General features: G+C 38.8%; 1 protein-coding gene across 1 annotated transcript in view; it reads right to left on the reverse strand.

Moving 5' to 3' along the window:
* The window catches only part of LOC149445024 (IgGFc-binding protein-like), a 175,704-nt gene that overhangs the window by 129,504 nt on the left and 27,657 nt on the right, over positions 1-18,543 (reverse strand). The window contains exons 9-18 of the mRNA XM_089654314.1: positions 12,348-12,946; positions 11,693-12,254; positions 10,032-10,231; positions 9,208-9,588; positions 8,803-9,089; positions 7,700-7,971; positions 5,885-5,950; positions 3,386-3,627; positions 2,993-3,276; positions 2,060-2,337 (exon numbers count right to left, since the gene is read on the reverse strand). Of these exons, the coding sequence (XP_089510440.1) occupies positions 2,060-2,337; positions 2,993-3,276; positions 3,386-3,627; positions 5,885-5,950; positions 7,700-7,971; positions 8,803-9,089; positions 9,208-9,588; positions 10,032-10,231; positions 11,693-12,254; positions 12,348-12,946 (3,171 nt within the window). The remainder of the gene's footprint in view (positions 1-2,059; positions 2,338-2,992; positions 3,277-3,385; positions 3,628-5,884; positions 5,951-7,699; positions 7,972-8,802; positions 9,090-9,207; positions 9,589-10,031; positions 10,232-11,692; positions 12,255-12,347; positions 12,947-18,543) is intronic.

Raw genomic sequence — 18,543 nt, forward strand, 5'->3', positions numbered from 1 at the left:
AACCGAGGTAGACAATCCCCTTGACTACTGGGCAACGAAACTTGACCTTTGGCCCCAACTAGCTGAATTTGCCCTTGAAAGGCTGTCATGCCCGGCCAGTAGCGTGGCATCGGAGCACGTGTTTAGTGCGGCAGGAGGTATTGTAACTCCGCGGAGGACACGACTGTCCACCCAAAGTGTGGAGAGACTCACGTTTGTGAAAATGAATCAGGCGTGGATTAGTCTGGATTTCAAACCACCAGTTCCTGACACAACTGACTAAATCCGCCATGAATCATGCCCCAAACATGTGCCACTTTCAGGTCTCCTCACACTGCTGGTGTGTTCCATTTTTTGTCATAGGGTGCTGGCAGATTACGGGCCTCCCATTGCTGCTGCCAGGCCTGTAATCTGCCATGGGCCCCCGTACCGCCTGGTCACGCTGCTGCTGGGTCCACAGTGTGACATGGGTCCCTGTACCGCCTCCCATTGCTCCCACTCTGCCATGTGCCACTTTCAGGTCTCCTCACACTCCTGCTGGTTTCCATTTTGTCATAGGTTGCTATATGGCCTCCCATTGCTGCTGCCTCCACCGCCACACTGTGGCTCCAAACACTGGTTTTGGCCCCGTGACTGGCCAAATGAGTGAAGTGTGCGGTGATTCTAAGATCGACGGCACTCATCTGCATGTCATACTGAGTGACAGTATTATTTCTCTTCCCCAGCAGACTCCAAGGGCATTTAAATTAAAGGTACAGTGTTCTGCACTAATATTAAGTCTCTCTGAAGCCTAGAAACACCCTTTTTTAAGTTAAATTCACAGCGAATTTATTCGACTCGAATCAAATATTGTCCACGAATTCGCCGAATCAGTCGAATCAAATTTTTCATTTCTTCGCTCATCTCTAGCGAGTACCATAAGAGAAGCTCCAGGAATAGATATTCAGTGACAACTGAATGCTTTTTACATAAATTAAAACCAATATACCTACAAAATCAATTAGAACCCTAAACACAAATGTTTACAACAAAAGCCCATTTAAAAGGGAAGCCCTGAAGCAAAACAAATGCTATGGACAGGACAGGAAGGGATTGGTGACCTCTTATTAAAATAAAATGAAATACAAATAATCCCCAGATAATGAGAAAAACAAATTAGCAAATAGTTTGATTTTCCAAAAGAAACCCATGGTGGTGGCAAACATCATCCCAATTTACAAACACATAAAAAATGTATAACTCAAGATTTCCATGGTAAAAAGGATCATATATAAAAAGTGCAGCACCAATGAATGTTACTTAAGTTGTTCCAACTTGGGATTGTGTGGGATTCTTCAGGTTTTAAACCTGATTATTGGACAAATCACAAAAACGTACTTCACCAGTAGAACTCTAAGCTCATGTAAAAATCACTCTGATTTTCAATATAGTTTTCTTTATGGGTTTTTGAATATAGCTTGATAACATGAGGCACTCTCTATTTGTCAGTGAAAAATACTGAGTAATGTTTGTTAAGAAAAAGGCTTGACTTTTCTTACTAGAAAAAAAAACTTACAAATGTTATCCGGTCTTTACCAGGGCCAATAAAGGATCAAAGATGTGCTTAATCAAAAAGGAAAACTCACAGATTATGAATATCATGATCTCTGAAGGCAAATCAGTTAAAAATTAGTTCTGATTATTTGTTGTAGGCTACAGTAATTTACATACTGCAACTTTCCTTAAAGTGTATGTATAGCCCACAATTTTTTTAAACGTTATGAATAAAGTAGGGAAATTTAACCCTGAAAGGTTATTTTTGCTGTCTTTTTCCTGCTTGAGAGAATTCCTTGCACTTCCTGTCTCGGAAATGTAACAGGAAGTGACAGAAAATCTCAGCAAAATGAGGGGAATTCTCCTCTTAATCATTTGTACCCAGGATACCCAAAAGACCCAGGTCCTATTGGAAAACTTCTCCCTGTGACCTCAGTAAATATTAGGTTTCCCTCATGCTCAATCAGCAGTACCAACAGAGGTGTAAATCCCCGTCATAGAACACAAACTGCAATCAAAACTAAGCAGTGTTTAGTTCTGTACTCACGGCAGAAAGAGTCATTCCTCCAGGGACTGATTGTTACTCCATGGGACTGGCAGGACTGTGCATGGGACTGAAGACTGTCACACAAGGCACTAAGATCCAGGTTTAGTTCACACAAGTCATAGACACAGTTGTTGAAATAAATCACTGGGTTTACAACACCATGGCAGTGTTTGAATGGACCCTCCTTATCAGTAATCATTCCACAAAAACTGTTGCTGGAAACTGTATTCTTTTCATCCTCAGTACAACTTGATTCATGTTCTGATCCAGGTGTACAACTACAAAAAATATTTAAGGCCGTTCAGTAGGAAAGTACACTTGGATAAATGAGGAATGTAGTATAAAGTCTGATTCAGATGTCAGTGAGTCAATTGTACCAGAAAAACTAAAGTTGTGAACTGGAGTGAAGTTTTAATTTTGAATGGGTTAGAAATTATTTTTTCTAGCATGAGATAATTGGCTGAATATAAGACACCTGAATACTGAACCAGTCAATTAACATTAAATATATAAAAAGTGATCCTCACTTAAGTAGATTTCAGTTAATAACATGAAGCAGAGCTTTGTCCATATGGGGAAAAGCTAAAGATTCACTTACCTTCAACCCCCTTCCCCAAAACTGCTTAGATTTACCTTCCCTCTAATCCCCTCTAACTCTAATCACCTGCTGGAGGGAAGTCGACTCATTGTCAGTAAATGTAAATGAGACCGAACAATTAGTTTGTACTGTGTATACTCAACTTAAGGGTTATGGTTTTGCTCAACTGTAAATTGTCCTTGCTCTATTTCTATTGGATTGGAGTTTGATATCATTGGATAATTTAAATGATAGGCATTTCTATATTGTTGGTAAGATCTAAGACCCTTTACCTTAAAGCAATGGATTAATGTGGATTTACCATTATGAATTTAGGATAATTGACTTGTAATCACCTTGTGTCATTGTCCACTTGCCAGCTGTTACCAAGGCTGTTAGAGTCTGGTTCTAATTCTCCATCTGGGTTTAAGAAGTCATCAGTTTGGTTTCCATTGAAATTTCCACAGATTCCACATACTTTATTGGCATATTCCCCAGGAATATTCACCACCACTCTATGGTTTCCATCAAACCGCACACTTACTCCAAAAGCTGTTGTCACCAGTACATCATGTCCACTAAGGAAGATGTTAATGTTTGGATGTAGAGCTACTGGTAAGGTTACTGCAATTTTGTTCACCTGGTTTATATAACAGAACACATTTAGGATAGGAAGATAAACAAGATCAAAGATAAAAGAGTTACAGTAGGATTAAAATATATAAATTTTTTTTCCATTTTACACTCACTTTGACGTTTCTGTTCCTCTCCAGTGTAATCCTGTATCCATTCATATCAATGTTGACATAACTGATATAAGACACCCTAGTATTGCCTCCTCTGTGCTCATTGGCTGCTTCGACATTGAATTCTGTCAGGTGTCCACCAACTTCACAGAGTTTAGATAATGTATAGGTGCAAGTGCCCATAAAATGGTGCACCTGATTGTCAAAGGTGTAGTAATGAGGATCGCCACTAATCTCACAGGTTCCTGGGGGGAGGGTAGATGATCATCGTATGTTTGAAATCTCTAACATTATCAAAAAGATAATATAATCTCTTCTCAACAGATGCATTGTGGATATCTGATATCCTTAAAAACTGTAAAGAGTCTACTGATATTAGTCAGAAAGACCAATTCAGTGACATAAATGGCAGGAACCAAAACCTGAGAGTCATTAAGGCTGGCCCTGCACAAAAAAAACTACAAATGCAATACAAAAATAGATTGTTACTTTCTCTACAAAACACATAAATGCATAAAAAAGAAAAAAACACACATGAAACTGTTAAAGAAAAAGGGGAAGACCCTGTATCTGAAATAATTAGAGTTTTAGTTAGCTTCACAAAACTTTGTATGTAGGTTTCATAAATTGATCATTTACAATATTATTCTTTTTTACTATAACAGCTTGTAATGTTCTATGAAAACAGAGTCTCTATATCCAAGACAAGCTTTCAAATAGCCATCCAATGGTTTTTAGTTTTCAAAGCATTAGATAATTAATAATATTGTTTGTTTAATATACGTCTTTGAACCTTATAAATCTGAAATATTATTAGGTAAAATTCTGAAATAAAAACAACGCTCTTGAAAGTATCATTGGGGTTAATTTACTACGGCACATGCACACTGGACATTTTTACCACTGCTCCTAGGGGAGTCTGGGTTTTTTTCCTGCCTCTAAACTCCCCTGCATGTTAGCCTTTAGAGGAAATTTACTAAAACTGGAGACTGCAAACAATGGTGCGGATTTACAGAGAAACCAATCAGCTTCCAGGTTTTATTGTCAAAGCTTAACTGAACAAGCTGAAGTTAGAAGCTGAATGACTACCATGCACAACTGCACCATATTCTGAGTGGTTCAGTTTTAGTAAATGTCCCCTATGTGTCCATGAACACATAAACTTTTAGAGGTGTTTGTTGAAAGGAGAGTTTAGAGGCAGGAGAAAAACTCACTGCCAGTGCATCCAGGAGCAACAGAATTTTGGCAGAAAAAATGATTGACACGTGTAAACGTGTCTAAATGCATTTAAACGCACATTAATGCTAGCCATGTCTAGTGCTTGAGCATTAATTTATTTCAATGGCTATAATAAACTATATATTCTGGCCAATAAAATTAATTAACGTCCAAATGCTTGATGTCGGTAATTGTTGCTGAACACATTACACATTTTTACATTTTAAAGTGTCAGGCTTTTTTTCAGCCAAAACACTGCTGCCAGGAGGAGGCTTCTAGGAGGAGGTTGCTTCTCCAGATTAATAATGGTTAAAGGCAGTGCCAAGACAAGGTCATCCAGCACCCAGGGCAAAGATGCAAAACTGAGCCCCCCCCATTCATGATGTGCAAGCTTAGCGGACCCTACGCCCAGCAGTCACTGGCTTGTCAAAATCACTATTCACTACTCCTGTCAGCTTTGTAACAGAAGGAAGGCACCTCCATCCCTACAGTAAACCTTTGCACCCAGGGCAGCTTCCACTTCCGCCCACCTCTTGTCCCGACCCTGGTTAAAGGCATATGATCTGCATATGCTAGAAACTTCATTTTAAAAGGAACTGATTACAATGTTATGGGCTTTAAAATATTTACATATTCTTAGCTAGCAGTAAATGAATGTAAAAAAAAAAGCCTTCACTATAACTGCAGACACTGTGAAGTATGCAAACAAAGGATTTCCCAGCAACACTTACCAGCCAGCCTGCAAAACAACCAATTTGGCCCTGTTTAACAGTTTGCGTTAAAAACAGAGGGATTTGTTTGCACACATTTGCAAATACATGCATAAGTCACAGTCCCATGTCAAGGGTCTTCCATATACTGTGGACCTAACTACAACTTCCAAAGCCTCCATAGTAGGAGCACATGTATAAATGGATAGGTTAAGGGCAGATTTGCCTTGTACAGGGACGCACATGATGCCCAGCTATACCAAAATGACAGCATATGCATCCAGTGCAGCCAATTAAATGAATTAATGCCCAAATTCTTGATGTGGGTAAACGCTGCTAAATGCGTTATACATTTTTACAAGCGCTAGGCTTTTTTGGCCAAAACGCTGCTGCCTGGAGGAGGCCTCTGCTGCAGAAACTGTGGATTACGCCTCTTCAGATTTACAGTAAGAGTAATATGTGTGTTCTCCATGGCTTTATGAAGATTAAGCCGTTGGAGAACATGCTATAAAACATAACAGATTGTAAAGCACACTTTATATGTTATAAAATGACCTGCAGTAAATTAGCCTACCTGGTGGTGTTGAGCCTGGAGTAACAGGTCTTGTGGTAGTTGTTGTAGAAGCAGTTGAGGATGTTCCTAAAACAGGAGAAGGGAAAATGTATAGCTGCATTGTAAACTGAACTACAACTGCAGTGTTGCTCACGTAAATGCATTAGAAAAATATCTGTACTACTCTGGTCTCATTACAAGACCGTTGCAGAAAATATAGTAATGTACATTCAATTAAGAACTCCAAGGACCTAATTGTCTTTTTTGGATATTTCTAACGTAAGTAGAACTATAGGCAACACTTTTTTTCATTTTGGATGGGGCAAGGGAGCCATAACCCCTATCAGTATTTTTTCTTCATCTGTGTCCTGTTGCAGAGATTTTCCTGTCCCATAACCAAACAGGAAGTGAGAGGAAATCCCTGCAAATTCAGGTAATTCCTGGGGGACCCCCAGGTCACCAGAACTAGTGTCCCCAATTGGAAGATTTCCCCTCCAGTACTTTTCTGGGGGCAACCCAAAATTTGGGATTTTCTTTTGAATTCACTTTCAATGATAATGGTAAACAGGAAAAATAGAGAGGGTGAATCTTCTTAACGGGGGCACAGACAACAATAAAAACTGACAAGCTTTCTATTCCCCCTCCACTCTATCCAAAACTAAAAAAAAGTTTTCCTTTAGTTATACTTTAAAGCAGTGTTGGCTATACCATACCCCACCTTTTACCTTAGCATACTAAATTTACTAAATTTAATTGTTGCTGCCATAGAGACTATCCTAAAAAAGTGCTTACTACAGGAAAAAAACAGCACTAAGTTAACATACTTTTGACCTACTACTTAATTTTATGTTTGAGATAGAATAGGAACACTATGTCCTGCTACTGAAAGTTATTTTTTTTTTTTCAATAAACCTATACCTAAAATATTAAGGCAGGCCATAGATGATACATTGTTTTCCTTCCACCACAGGTGGAGATAGCTTTCCACATAGGGATTCCTGGATTCTGCAAAGCCAACGGCTGCCTCATTTGGATTCCAGTCAGGAGTCCTCAGGTGAGGGCTGAAAGTAAGTAAAGGGGTGGGTTGCTGGTAACATCATTGTCCAAATATGGCAGTGATCCGTTTGTTTACTTTCAGTTGTTTATTGTTGAAAAATCTCAGAACATGCATGACAGAGTGTCTGTGGTATAGACACTCCAGCCACAGTGCCATCCCCTTTCATGCCAGGAATTTGTGTACTTGTTCCCAACAGGTACATGAATTTTTAATCCACACTTTTTACCTTATACAACACTTATGTATGTATATATTTATGTTTTATACGCTTACTGTGTCAAAGGGCTTGGTGTTTTGTCAGTTGAAGTTAAAGGCCTTTGAAACAGAACACATTTTAACATACTGTACTTCATAATAGATAAATTGTCACAATTTTACGGATTTAAAAATAATAGGTCATGGTGATCAGTTAGGTTCCAGTACTCCACAAGACCCCATGCCCGTCTTGAAAAGATTTATATATTTGGAGGGCTAAAAACAAATTTATGAGCCTGTTCTTACAGAAGTCACACATATACTCTTTCTATACTTCTTTAGGTAACAGGTATGATACTAAACGATGAGTGACAGGGTATATTACCTAAACTAAACAACAATTGGTTACTGAGATATCTTTTAAAGTAGATTTGCAAATAATTCACATGGCATGGATAGAATGATGGCTGTAGTGATTTTTGTCATTCCTGTTAATTTTAAAAATCGATAAATGAGTCAAGTTATATTTTGAATATTTCTATGTGAAAACATTTACATTTACAAAACAGATCATTTTCACTTACGGCAGATGGTGTTCTCTCTCCAGTCACCAACATGGATACCGACATTTTCACAAGCGGAAGCATAGGCCTCTAAAGCATTGCAGAACTGATCTCGATTTCCACCAGTCATACACAAGTCATATACACAGTTCTCAAAATATATTTGAGGAAGAATGTGGGGATGACAATCCTTGAAAGGTCCATTGCCTGATAGTATCAGTTTACATTTGTCTTCATAATTCATCTCTTGAGCAGAATCACATGGTGAAGGCTCAACAGTATCTTCTTCACATCTATAGAGGAAAATAATTGAATGATTTAATGTCTCTCTTATCATTATATTCCTACAAAGATGATAATAGCAGGATTTTCATATTTTTATATTTTCCGTAATATAAAATGCTCTATAAAGGGAAACTAGATTGGCTGCTATTAGACACCATTTTATCTTGTTAAAGAATAGGTTACCCTATCATTTCATATTTCTGAGATGTGTCTGTTGTACCATGTACTTGTGTTAAAAAGTATCCTGTTCTCCTTGTATTGATTTCTTGGTGTGAAATAGCTGGTGTTCCTGCCTGTCCCCCTTTTTTCCTATTTCAAACTGACCACACAAGGCATGAGAGCACATCCATGCCAGCGTGGTCAGTTTTCTGACTGCGCTGGGAGAACAGCTTGCCTGTCTTCCAATGGCCAAGACATTTGCTGACAGGTCCCCCTGCAAAATTACTCAGAGGTTATGTGATCACAAAAGAAAAAAATAAGTATTTGTAATATATTCCATTTCTATTTTAAGCTAAATGTGTTGTTTTGCAAAGTAAGGGTTCATACACACTTTAAAAACACCTTGATGATGCTGGATTAAAACATTTGAAAAAATAACTTTGATAGCTCTTTGCATTAATATCTTCTTCGATATGTTATAACATACATTTGTTTATTAAAAGCGAAATTTGCAGTGCTCTGTTACTTTTGTATCAATTAAAAATTAACTAAGAGCATCTGTTCAACCCTGAGGCCGCTTAAATAGATGCATTTTGTAATCAGTAATGTCTTCTGATCTAGCTCTTGAGTCTACATCTAGGATGATCATCAAGGTAACCCTTTTTTTTTATTATACTTACACCCAATTGTCATCAGGAACACGCCAGCTGTTTCCAAAGTCATTGGATGTGGGTGCAAGTACATTTTCGGGTGTCAGAAAGTCATCTTGCTGGTTACCATTATATGTGCCACAGAGTCCACAAAGTTTTCCTTTCAAGTTCTCATTTACTTTAACAAAGAGTTCATGGTCACCACTAAACTTAACTTCAAGACCAAAGTCAGTCTGCACAACAACAAAGGAACTATGTAAGTGTATTAAGATGCCGGGTGCTGGGTTCACAGGCAGTGATACAATGAGTCCATTAATCTAAAGATTAAAGAGAAAAGTACTATAAATGAACTGTGGGAAAAAAATCAAAAGAAAAAATAATATTAATTTGATTGCTAAGGGAAACATCATGCATTTGTTTTATTATAGACCCTACCTCAACCACTTTATATTTGCCCAGAATGATATTAAGGTCATTGAAGTTGACTGCAACTGAGTTGATAGCTGTCCAGATTAAGCTTCCTCTATGCTCATTTTTTGTAGTGATTGAGAAGTACACACTTGTGTTTCCACAGGTCTCCACAGCTGTATAATTACAGGCTCCTTGGAAATGGTATGACTTGCCATCAAATGTTATGTAGTGTGGATCACCATAGATATGGCAGGTGGAGGTATCAGCAAGGAAACAAGCCTTGATTCCGTTTTGGACTTTGCACACTTCTTCAGGATTACAGGTCTGAGCTTTACAGCTCACGAGATTGTTTCCTTGACATGTACAGTGACTGTCACATTCCCCTTTCCAGAATATCTCATTTTTCTGTAAAATTAAAATATAGAATTGAATATTCCATTCTCAATGCTGATAATAATGGAATCAACAGTACATCATATATGGTTTTCTGGATGCATATAAGTGTAATAGGAGCATTATCTGAGATGCTAGTAATCCGAATGAAGGACCTCTCCTTCTGGAGTCCGCCACCTGCATTCTAGGCTCCTCTTCCTCTGCACGTGCCATCATGGGAAGCCTCTGTTTATGGTGATACAGCTACAGTAAGTCAAGCAATTAGCAATAGTAGTGCCCATAATTCCCTCAGTATGCATTTTTATTAAATAAATACATTGGCTGTCAGCAAATGAGAAATCAGTTGGAATGTCACGAATACAAAAATAATGTTTTCATTTTTGTTGTCATTTTGGACCACATTTAAAAAACTAATCAAATGATAGTCATTAATAAAATAACACAGTGTCACTTACCTGATAGTACTGGCCATCATAAAAACACCCACATTCACTGACAGAAACACAAGCGTGTCCACTGAGCACAAAGCCATTATCACATGCACAAGCATCAGTACAAGGCCTATTGCAGTCACTCGGAGCACTCTGGTCCAGGCATGTGGCTGGGCAAGCACTGGCACAAGGATTGTAGTGACTGTTGGCAGGACATGGGATGGCTAAATAACAAGGACAGATAACCATTAACTACATCATATATTAGCTAAAAAATAAGACAAAAGAAAAGGCTTTGCTAATCAAAGGTCATAATTACAGCCATAGCACACCATGGGACTGCTTGGAAAACTAAAAGAACTTAGTGCACGCTGATGATTTTTATAAGTAGTAATAAAAATTGTCAAACCCATTTGGATAAGAATAATGTGCTTATTGATTAGGAAAACTATTAGTAATTACATTGTATTATTCTGAAAACATTCATAGTAGATGGATCACAGAAAAAAGACCAAATGATCTATTGAATGTACACCCATCCCCACTCCAATTTTAAATATTTTAGATTGTGGATAGATCTGCTATATGTTTTCCCCTTAATGTGTAAATGATCATACTGTTGATTGCATCACTAGGGAATCACTACTGAGACCTTAAAGTAGAAGTTTAGGCTATATTCCATTGCAAAGCACAGTCTCCAATGACTTCCCTGCTCTATAGAATATAGTCCTTTTGTTAGCCCTTCACATTACACCTAAGGAGCTGGAGCTTTGTGGTTCCATGATCACAAAGGAAAACGTGAGAAAAAGGTATTTAAATTGAGTTGCCATAAATATGTATGTTGCACAATGGAGATCAGTGGGGTGACACTCTTTAAAAGGTCTCCCTATGGAATCTCATCACACATAGTAATGTCTTTACAGTAATAATAGCATATACTATAATATGATTACAAAAAAAAAACCTTTGAAGTAAAACAAATACCTATAAGTTATGTTGTTTTGTAAACTATATATCAGCTTTCTTTGCTCATAAATATTAACTTGTCAGCATTTTTCTTATCACTGACATTCAAGTGATGCTGTAATAGAGTCATCAAAATTATCAAAGCACTTGCACTAAACTCTGAATAAAAAAGCATTTTACATTCCTCTACATCAGTCCATTTTCTAAAACGTTGTTGTGTAGGGGAGCTCAAAGTGTCCATGTGATTCCACATATGTATGTCAAAAAGTATGTCCTCAGCCTCTGGCTGCTGAAGTTCCTCCTGACAGCCTTTAGGCCAATATTGTCTCTTGCTGTTACGAGGGGGGTAAGTAGGAGGAGCCCTTAGTGGCTAGTGGGAACATTTCTATTCGACCAGCCTGGAAGCTCTCCTACAGGGTGAAGTTTTATCATATAATCTGATGAACAGGTATGTATGAAACTATTTTATTTTTTAACAGGTTAGTGCCTGTCTAATTTTATTGACCTCCTGGTAGAGTCGTCTTTAGCAAGTTATAATGTAAAATGGTTGAGCATCTGCATGAACAATATCATTGCTGCCTGTTTAATGTGTACCTGTTTAATGTGTAGGTTATTTTCCCATGAAATTAACATAAGAGAATACATCTTTTTTCTCTTTACCCAAGATGCACAAGATTATGTTCACATTAAAGTAGTTACAAAACAAAACCATTACTTACGACAGAATGTGGAGTTTCTCCAAGCAAGGGTGACTCCTGCTCTTAGACACGTATCAGCGTAAGCTTCCAATGCTTTACATAAACTGCCAGCACCAAGAGCACACAGATCGAAAACACAGCTGTCAAAGAAGCGATCTGGATTGATTACTGAGTGACAAGCCTTGAAAGGACTATCTTTACCGGTTAACAAACCACAGAACTGATTGTTTGAATAGAGTTCCTCTGTCTCTGGTGGACATGGTGTTGGAGGTGTAGGAACAATTGTGTTACATAATGGATCGTCAACTTCTACCTTCCAGCTGTCTCCCAACTGATTTGAGTTCTGAGCTAGGTGTCCATTGGGCATCAAATAGTCATCCTGCATGATGCCATTAAAGTTGCCGCACATTCCACAGGTTTGGTTGGAATAATCAGTTGGGACCTTCACGTCTACTGTGTGATCAGTGTCATAAGACACTGTGAGATGAAAATCCGTCTCAACAATAACATATCGACCACTTTGTTTCACTGTTAAAGATCCATTGACCAAGGTGACTGGAAGATTTCTCCAGATAAAATCCACCTGTTAATGATAAATGTGCATGTTACAATGAAACAGCTAAATGCAACTTTAGAATTATTATGAATGAAATTTTAGAATGTTCCAAAAACCTACCAGAACTCGACTAGGCTCAGCTTTAACAATGGTTATTTTATGGTCAAAAACATCCACCATAACTTTCTGTATATATGATACTGTTGTAATCCCATGACGATGCTCATTTTTTGCTTCTATGTTAAAATATGGCAGAGATGTGGAATTGGTACAAAGCTTGGAAAGAGTATATGTGCATATTCCCATAAAATGATGAACTTCCTTATCAAAGGTGTCATAATGGGGATCCCCCCAAGTTACACAGTTACCAAATGTGAGATCAAAGCAGCCAGGAACTCCATTTGTTATACCGCAGTATTTTCCAGGTGGACATGAAGCAGAGTTGCAAACTAAACTGCCTCCAGCAGAGGGACATCTGCATTTTATGGAGCAGGTATCATCAGTCCAGAACTCTGAGCCTACATGATAATGCTTGTCACTATCCCAGCATCCACATTGGTGGCTTTGGACACATCTCTTATCATACAGGACATAGCCAGGATCACAGACACAGGATTCTGCACAGGGGAGATGACAGTTTATTGGTAATCCTGGTTTGCAAGTAGATGGACACGCTGTTCCACAGACCTCATAATGGCTGTTTTGTGGACACTTCAGTGCTGTATAAAAATATAATGGTGAGCAAGAAACTAATTAGAAGAACATTTCAAATTGGTTTGGAACTTATGTTACATTGTAATTAATGTACATGTAGAAAAAGTACATAAAGACTTGAGAGTTATTACCATCATAAAAATATTCACATTCACTAGTGAATAGACTTAAGGGAACACTGAGAATAAAGCTCATATTGTCTTCATATGTTTTACTTATTTATAATTAAAATATCCAGCCATGCAGTAACCAAATTATGCCTAAATATAGTGATAGGCCAATTTGCCTGGGATCTGTTCTCCAAAGCTTTGGTGAATGTTGTTCATATGTTGGGGAAACTGAACTTTAAAGCAAATCCCATTAAAGAGATGGGGTGAATATTTTTGTCAAATTCTGGATATTTTTAGGGCTAATAGGCAAACTGATTCTGGCATGGCAATCTGGGCACTATCATGGGGCACATGTACTAATGCAAAAAATATAAAGAACAAAATACTTTACAGGCTGGAAAGTGTCTTCTTGTCAATTACTAACAATAAATAATAAATATCATTATTGAGAGGAAAAGGAATGCAGATGTAGAACTCAACCTCTTAAAGCTACTTTGAAGCAACCTCGAGTCCTTTCCAGAAAAACTTATTCAAAAGCCATCTTTCAGGCAAGGGCATCCATATACTCTATACCTTAGGCCATTCCTTCCATCATCCTCTTTCTTAGCAGTTACATTTTCCCTAATATGCATTTGTTTTAATTATTTACTAGGATGTAGAGATAGCTGATTGGTTGACCACACACTTTTGATCTTCTTGACCTTCTCAACTTGTTGCTAAACAATACACAGGTTTTACTTTGAAATGCCTAAAAGCAGCCATACATGGATTGAAGTTCAACAGATTCAACAGGGACAGACTGAATTTTTTGATCTCTGTATGGGCAAGCTCATTGTATAGAAGTCGATTTACTGATCGACATCTGTACAACCAACAACCATATCAGCACAATAAGCGCCACCGGCTATAGCCAGGAGAGCTGATCTGTGTATTCTGATGATGGGAAAGTCTCCCTGCTGTCAGAATACAATAGCTCAGTGGCAGTGATTCCCACAATACCTCAGAAGTGATTCTCCAATCCACATTGTGAGTGGGGAATGGGGAATCGAGTCATTTTCTTTCAATCAACCCAATGGTTGAAGGAAAAAAAAAAGACTCATCTATGGACTGTTTAAAGGATAAGTTCACCTTTGTAAAAAAATAATAAATACACATCTTTTTGCATGTTAAAAACAATAGGCATGTATTATTTTTTTTACTATGAGCCTGCAAAGCATTGAACCCTTGTTCAGCAGATCATGGGTACAATGTAAATTCTTGCAGACTGTCAGTATATCTGTCTGCTTGTACCTCGTATGATCAGGCAGTTACACTGTGACTCAATGATCAAATAGAGCGCTCAAAAGTGCCCTGGTAGTTAATTGATAACTACAAGCTGATGACAGCCGCAAAGCTGGTATATGTAGTTTCCCATTCACAGAACGCTGTGTATGAATGATACGACCGGGTAGTCGGAGCCTCACATGGCCACTTAATTTTTTTTATTTGTGACAGCGAGCAAGGGAGAAGATCGGGGGCAGGTGCATCTGTAACATGTTGCATGTTAAGACCAGTTCTGTGATTATTGACAATATCAATTAAGACCAGCTGTGTAGAATAAAAAAATACCCATTTGACCAATACATTATAAGGCTATTAAGGTCAAATTAATTCAAAGCTTACTGTAGGTGCTTTAACACTACAGTTTGCAATTTCCTTTTGAATAGAATTAGCAAAGCCTGTTGATTCTGTCAGTCTTGAGGAATTTCCTTTTAATGTTTATATGCATGTCCAGCTGATACCAATTTGCTCTCTGTCTGTGCATTCAAATATATATATGTTATATCAATTATACAACGGTATGATTGTTAAAGATAGTCTAAGTACAGACTTACACAGGCAATGTGTAATTGGCTTTGGAATTTATTATTTTCTGTAAAATTAGCTTGGCTTACATACAGCTGCTGCATTCCAAACACATAATTTAAGTTTGAAAAATAGGCTTTTTTTCAGGTGGCTTCAGCAGCGACACATGCTCCTTCATCAAATTGTAATTTCTTTATTTATTTCAGGTGCTTATATAGCGCTGTCCATTTACGCAGTGCTTTACATATATATTGTACATTCACATCGGTCCCTAACCCTCAAGGGGCATACAATCTAAGGTCCATAACTCACATTCATACATACACATACTAGGGCCAATTTAGACTGGAGCCAATTAACCTACCAGCATGTCTTTGGAGTGTGGGAGGAAACCAGAGTACCCGGAGGAAACCCACGCAGGCACAGGGAGAACATGCAAACTCCAGTCAGGTGGTGCCGTGGCTGGGATTTGAACCAACGACCCTAGTACTGCCAGGCAGAAGTGCTAACCATTTAGCCACTGTGCTGCCTTAATAGACCTGACTTGAGGCTGTCATTGATGCAAAAACTATCCTGTCGTTGGCCAATTTCAGTCAATGAGTGAAAAATGATCAAAATACACATGAGAATAAGAGTACAAGCAGGCATCTTACACCATGAATTAAGAGATCACAGATGAATCTGCAGTGTAAAATTGGCCAGACGCAGAACATATTTAAATATCAACACTAGGCCTAGAGGAGCAGAGACTGGAACGTTACCACAAGAATTAAGATACTGCAGAAGATACCATAGTATGAAACTGGGCAGTAGCAGGACAGTTTTAATCAGGGATTACAGGCAAAAATATACAAAAGGCAAAGGGTACGGGCATTAGGGAGTTTTATGGTAAAAAGGCTGTTTCACTACATAAATGAAGAGACTGAAGAGTATACAGCAGTGTAAAATTGATCAGTAGCAGGGCAACTTTAATCAGTAAAATATTGCCCAAATTTTCTGGAGAAAAAACACATGCTATGACTAAGAATAAAGATACTACACAGGATACAGTAGTAGAAAATTGTCCAGCAGCAGGAACATTTCAAATATGGATAGGCCTAATTGGTGTATTTTTAACTTCTATTTAATATATAGAGATTGGGGGGTAATAAATGTCTCTCTTTCAAAAAATGCTGCTGCAAACAAAGGACAGAATTTATGGTTCCCATGAAAGGTGATACAGCACAGCCAAGGTATAGGGTCTAAGCAACAGTTGGTATTCACCAGAGCACCTAAAGATGACAATGGGCCATAGACCCTAATGGCCCTGGTTTACTTTGCTGCAAATTGTTACCAGATTGTGACCAATGATGAGAATAGCAGGAAAAGAATGGATACAGGGTGAAAACTTTTCACTATGTGTCAATGTGTCATGGACAGAAATCCATTCCCCCTAGGCAGAAGATTGGCTAACAATCATTTGGTTATAGCAGTTGACATGGGCAGCAACACACACGGAGAGCTTAGGGGAGTCTTGGAGAGGCACAGAAGTGGAGAGGCAGGATATCTGCTGGCACCAATGGGAGAGATCTTAACATACCTGCTCATTTAGCAGAGGTGAGAGGTCATTAGGAATCAAGGTGCTCATAAGGAGGGCTTAGTTTGGATGCTGCAATGTTTGGATTGAAGTAGTTGCGCCTGTAAGAGAATAAATGCTATATTCTGTTGGGGCTAAGTAAATGATGAGAGTGTATACAAAAAGAAGAATACAGATAAGTCTGAAAGAATAGGACAGTTAGAGAAAGGAGTGTGGAGTGGTGGAGTGGTGGAATGGGGGGAGAAGAGAGAAAAAAAACCCAAATGGGGAAGGGGGAAGAGGTAAGGGGAGAATAGATAATTGCAGATAAATAGATCATATCCTTATGTAGGAGCCAAGCCAGGAAAGTGTTCATTTAGCTTAGCATATATTATGCATATGAACAGTCAATGGGGCAAAATGTGGGTCAAGAACTCAGATGACACATTATGCTGCAAACTTTCAGCCCATCCAATTATGAGTCAAAAACATCTTCGATGAACCGGGTATTCTCTAATACAGCATTATGTCTAATCATTCAGTCAGGGGGTCTAGATTGTTCATGTAGTACTGTGTGATAGGTAGTGGTGGTTTTGAAGTGACTCCAACAGCCCCATGTCCTCCTAAATCTCTCGGGGCGTTCCTGCGCCACAGAAATCAGTTCCTCCATTTCCTCAATTTTGTTGATTCTAGTAAACCATTCTCGAATAGTGGGAGCATGTGTGGAGCGCCAATGGACTGGCATACACTGTTTTGGTGCGTTTACCATATACAAGGCCAAAGATTTACAGTACGTCTTAAAAGGGAGTGAAGAGTGGTGGAGCAGGAATTGTGTAATTATGGTTAGAACTTTTCTCCAAAAGGGCTTTAGCAAAGGGCAGTCCCACCATACATGCAAGAGTGTACCTGTCGCCAGGTGGCATCTCCAACATGAATCTGAGACATTAGGATCAAATTTGTGAAGCAGGGAAGGTACTCTGTACCATCTAGAGCAGGGGTGGGCAAACTTTTTGACTTGAGGGCCGCAATAAGTTCATATATTGGACCCGGGGGCCGGACCAAGAGTAGATGAATGATGTGTATGTGTGAATTAATATAAATTAAATTAAAATTTGTAACATTAAATGTTTAGATTCATTTAAGGTAGAAAAGCATAAAAAGAGTTATTTTACAAAACTTTTATGCCCAGCCACTACCATGCCATCCATAGTAAGCATAGTAATGTTCCCCCATAGTAAGCATAGTAATTAATCCCCCATATAGTAATTCATCCCCCATAGTAATTCATCCCCCATAGTAATTCATCCCCCATATAGTAATTCATCCCCCCTATAGTAATTCATTCCCCATATTAATTCATCCCCCATATTAATTCATCCCTCATATAGTATTTCATCCCCCATAGTACTATTCCCCCCCAAGTAGTAAGCCAAGTCCCCCTTGTGTCAATTTACTTACCTTTGCTCCGCGCGTTCCTCTCGCCGTGTTCCCGCGCCGTTCCGGTCTTCAGGGCGGACTGTGAGAGGAGCTTAGCTCCCCTCACGTTCGTCACGCTGCCCCGCCTACACACATCCTGACAGCCAATGTTTGCCTGCCTTGGCTGTTTTTTTTTTTTATCACGCTCCGCGGGCCGGATTAAAAGGTCCGCCGGGCCGTATACGGCCCGCGGGCCGTAGTTTGCCCAGTGCTGATCTAGAGTATAGTTTGAAGTTGCTTTTCTGTGTGGAGACGCATATGGATCCTTTATGTATGTGTTCATAGATGTGATCCCAGTCTTCTGGTGATAGTTGGAGTTACAGGTCGGAGCTCCAGGCCCTGCAAGCTTTCCGGGACGGAAGGTCAATCGTGTTTTCGAGGCATTTGTAAAGCTGAGATACATCATGTCTCTGGGGAGAATCTGTAAAGCAGAGTTTTTCAAATGGGGTAAGTGGCCTAGTGTAGTCTTTTAGATGTGAGGAGCTATGTATAAAGTGGTGGAGTTATCTGTACATCCACGGCGTCAGGGTCAGGGATGGCCATTTGTTTACAATGATGTCTCTGGATAAGAGTGTTTTGTCTTTAAAAAGATGATGTAACCTAAAATTGTCTGTGG

The sequence above is a fragment of the Staurois parvus genome, unplaced genomic scaffold, assembly GCF_062004578.1.
Source record: "Staurois parvus isolate SC_StPar_1 unplaced genomic scaffold, SC_StPar_1.0 ptg000750l, whole genome shotgun sequence".
NCBI lineage: Eukaryota > Metazoa > Chordata > Amphibia > Anura > Ranidae > Staurois > Staurois parvus.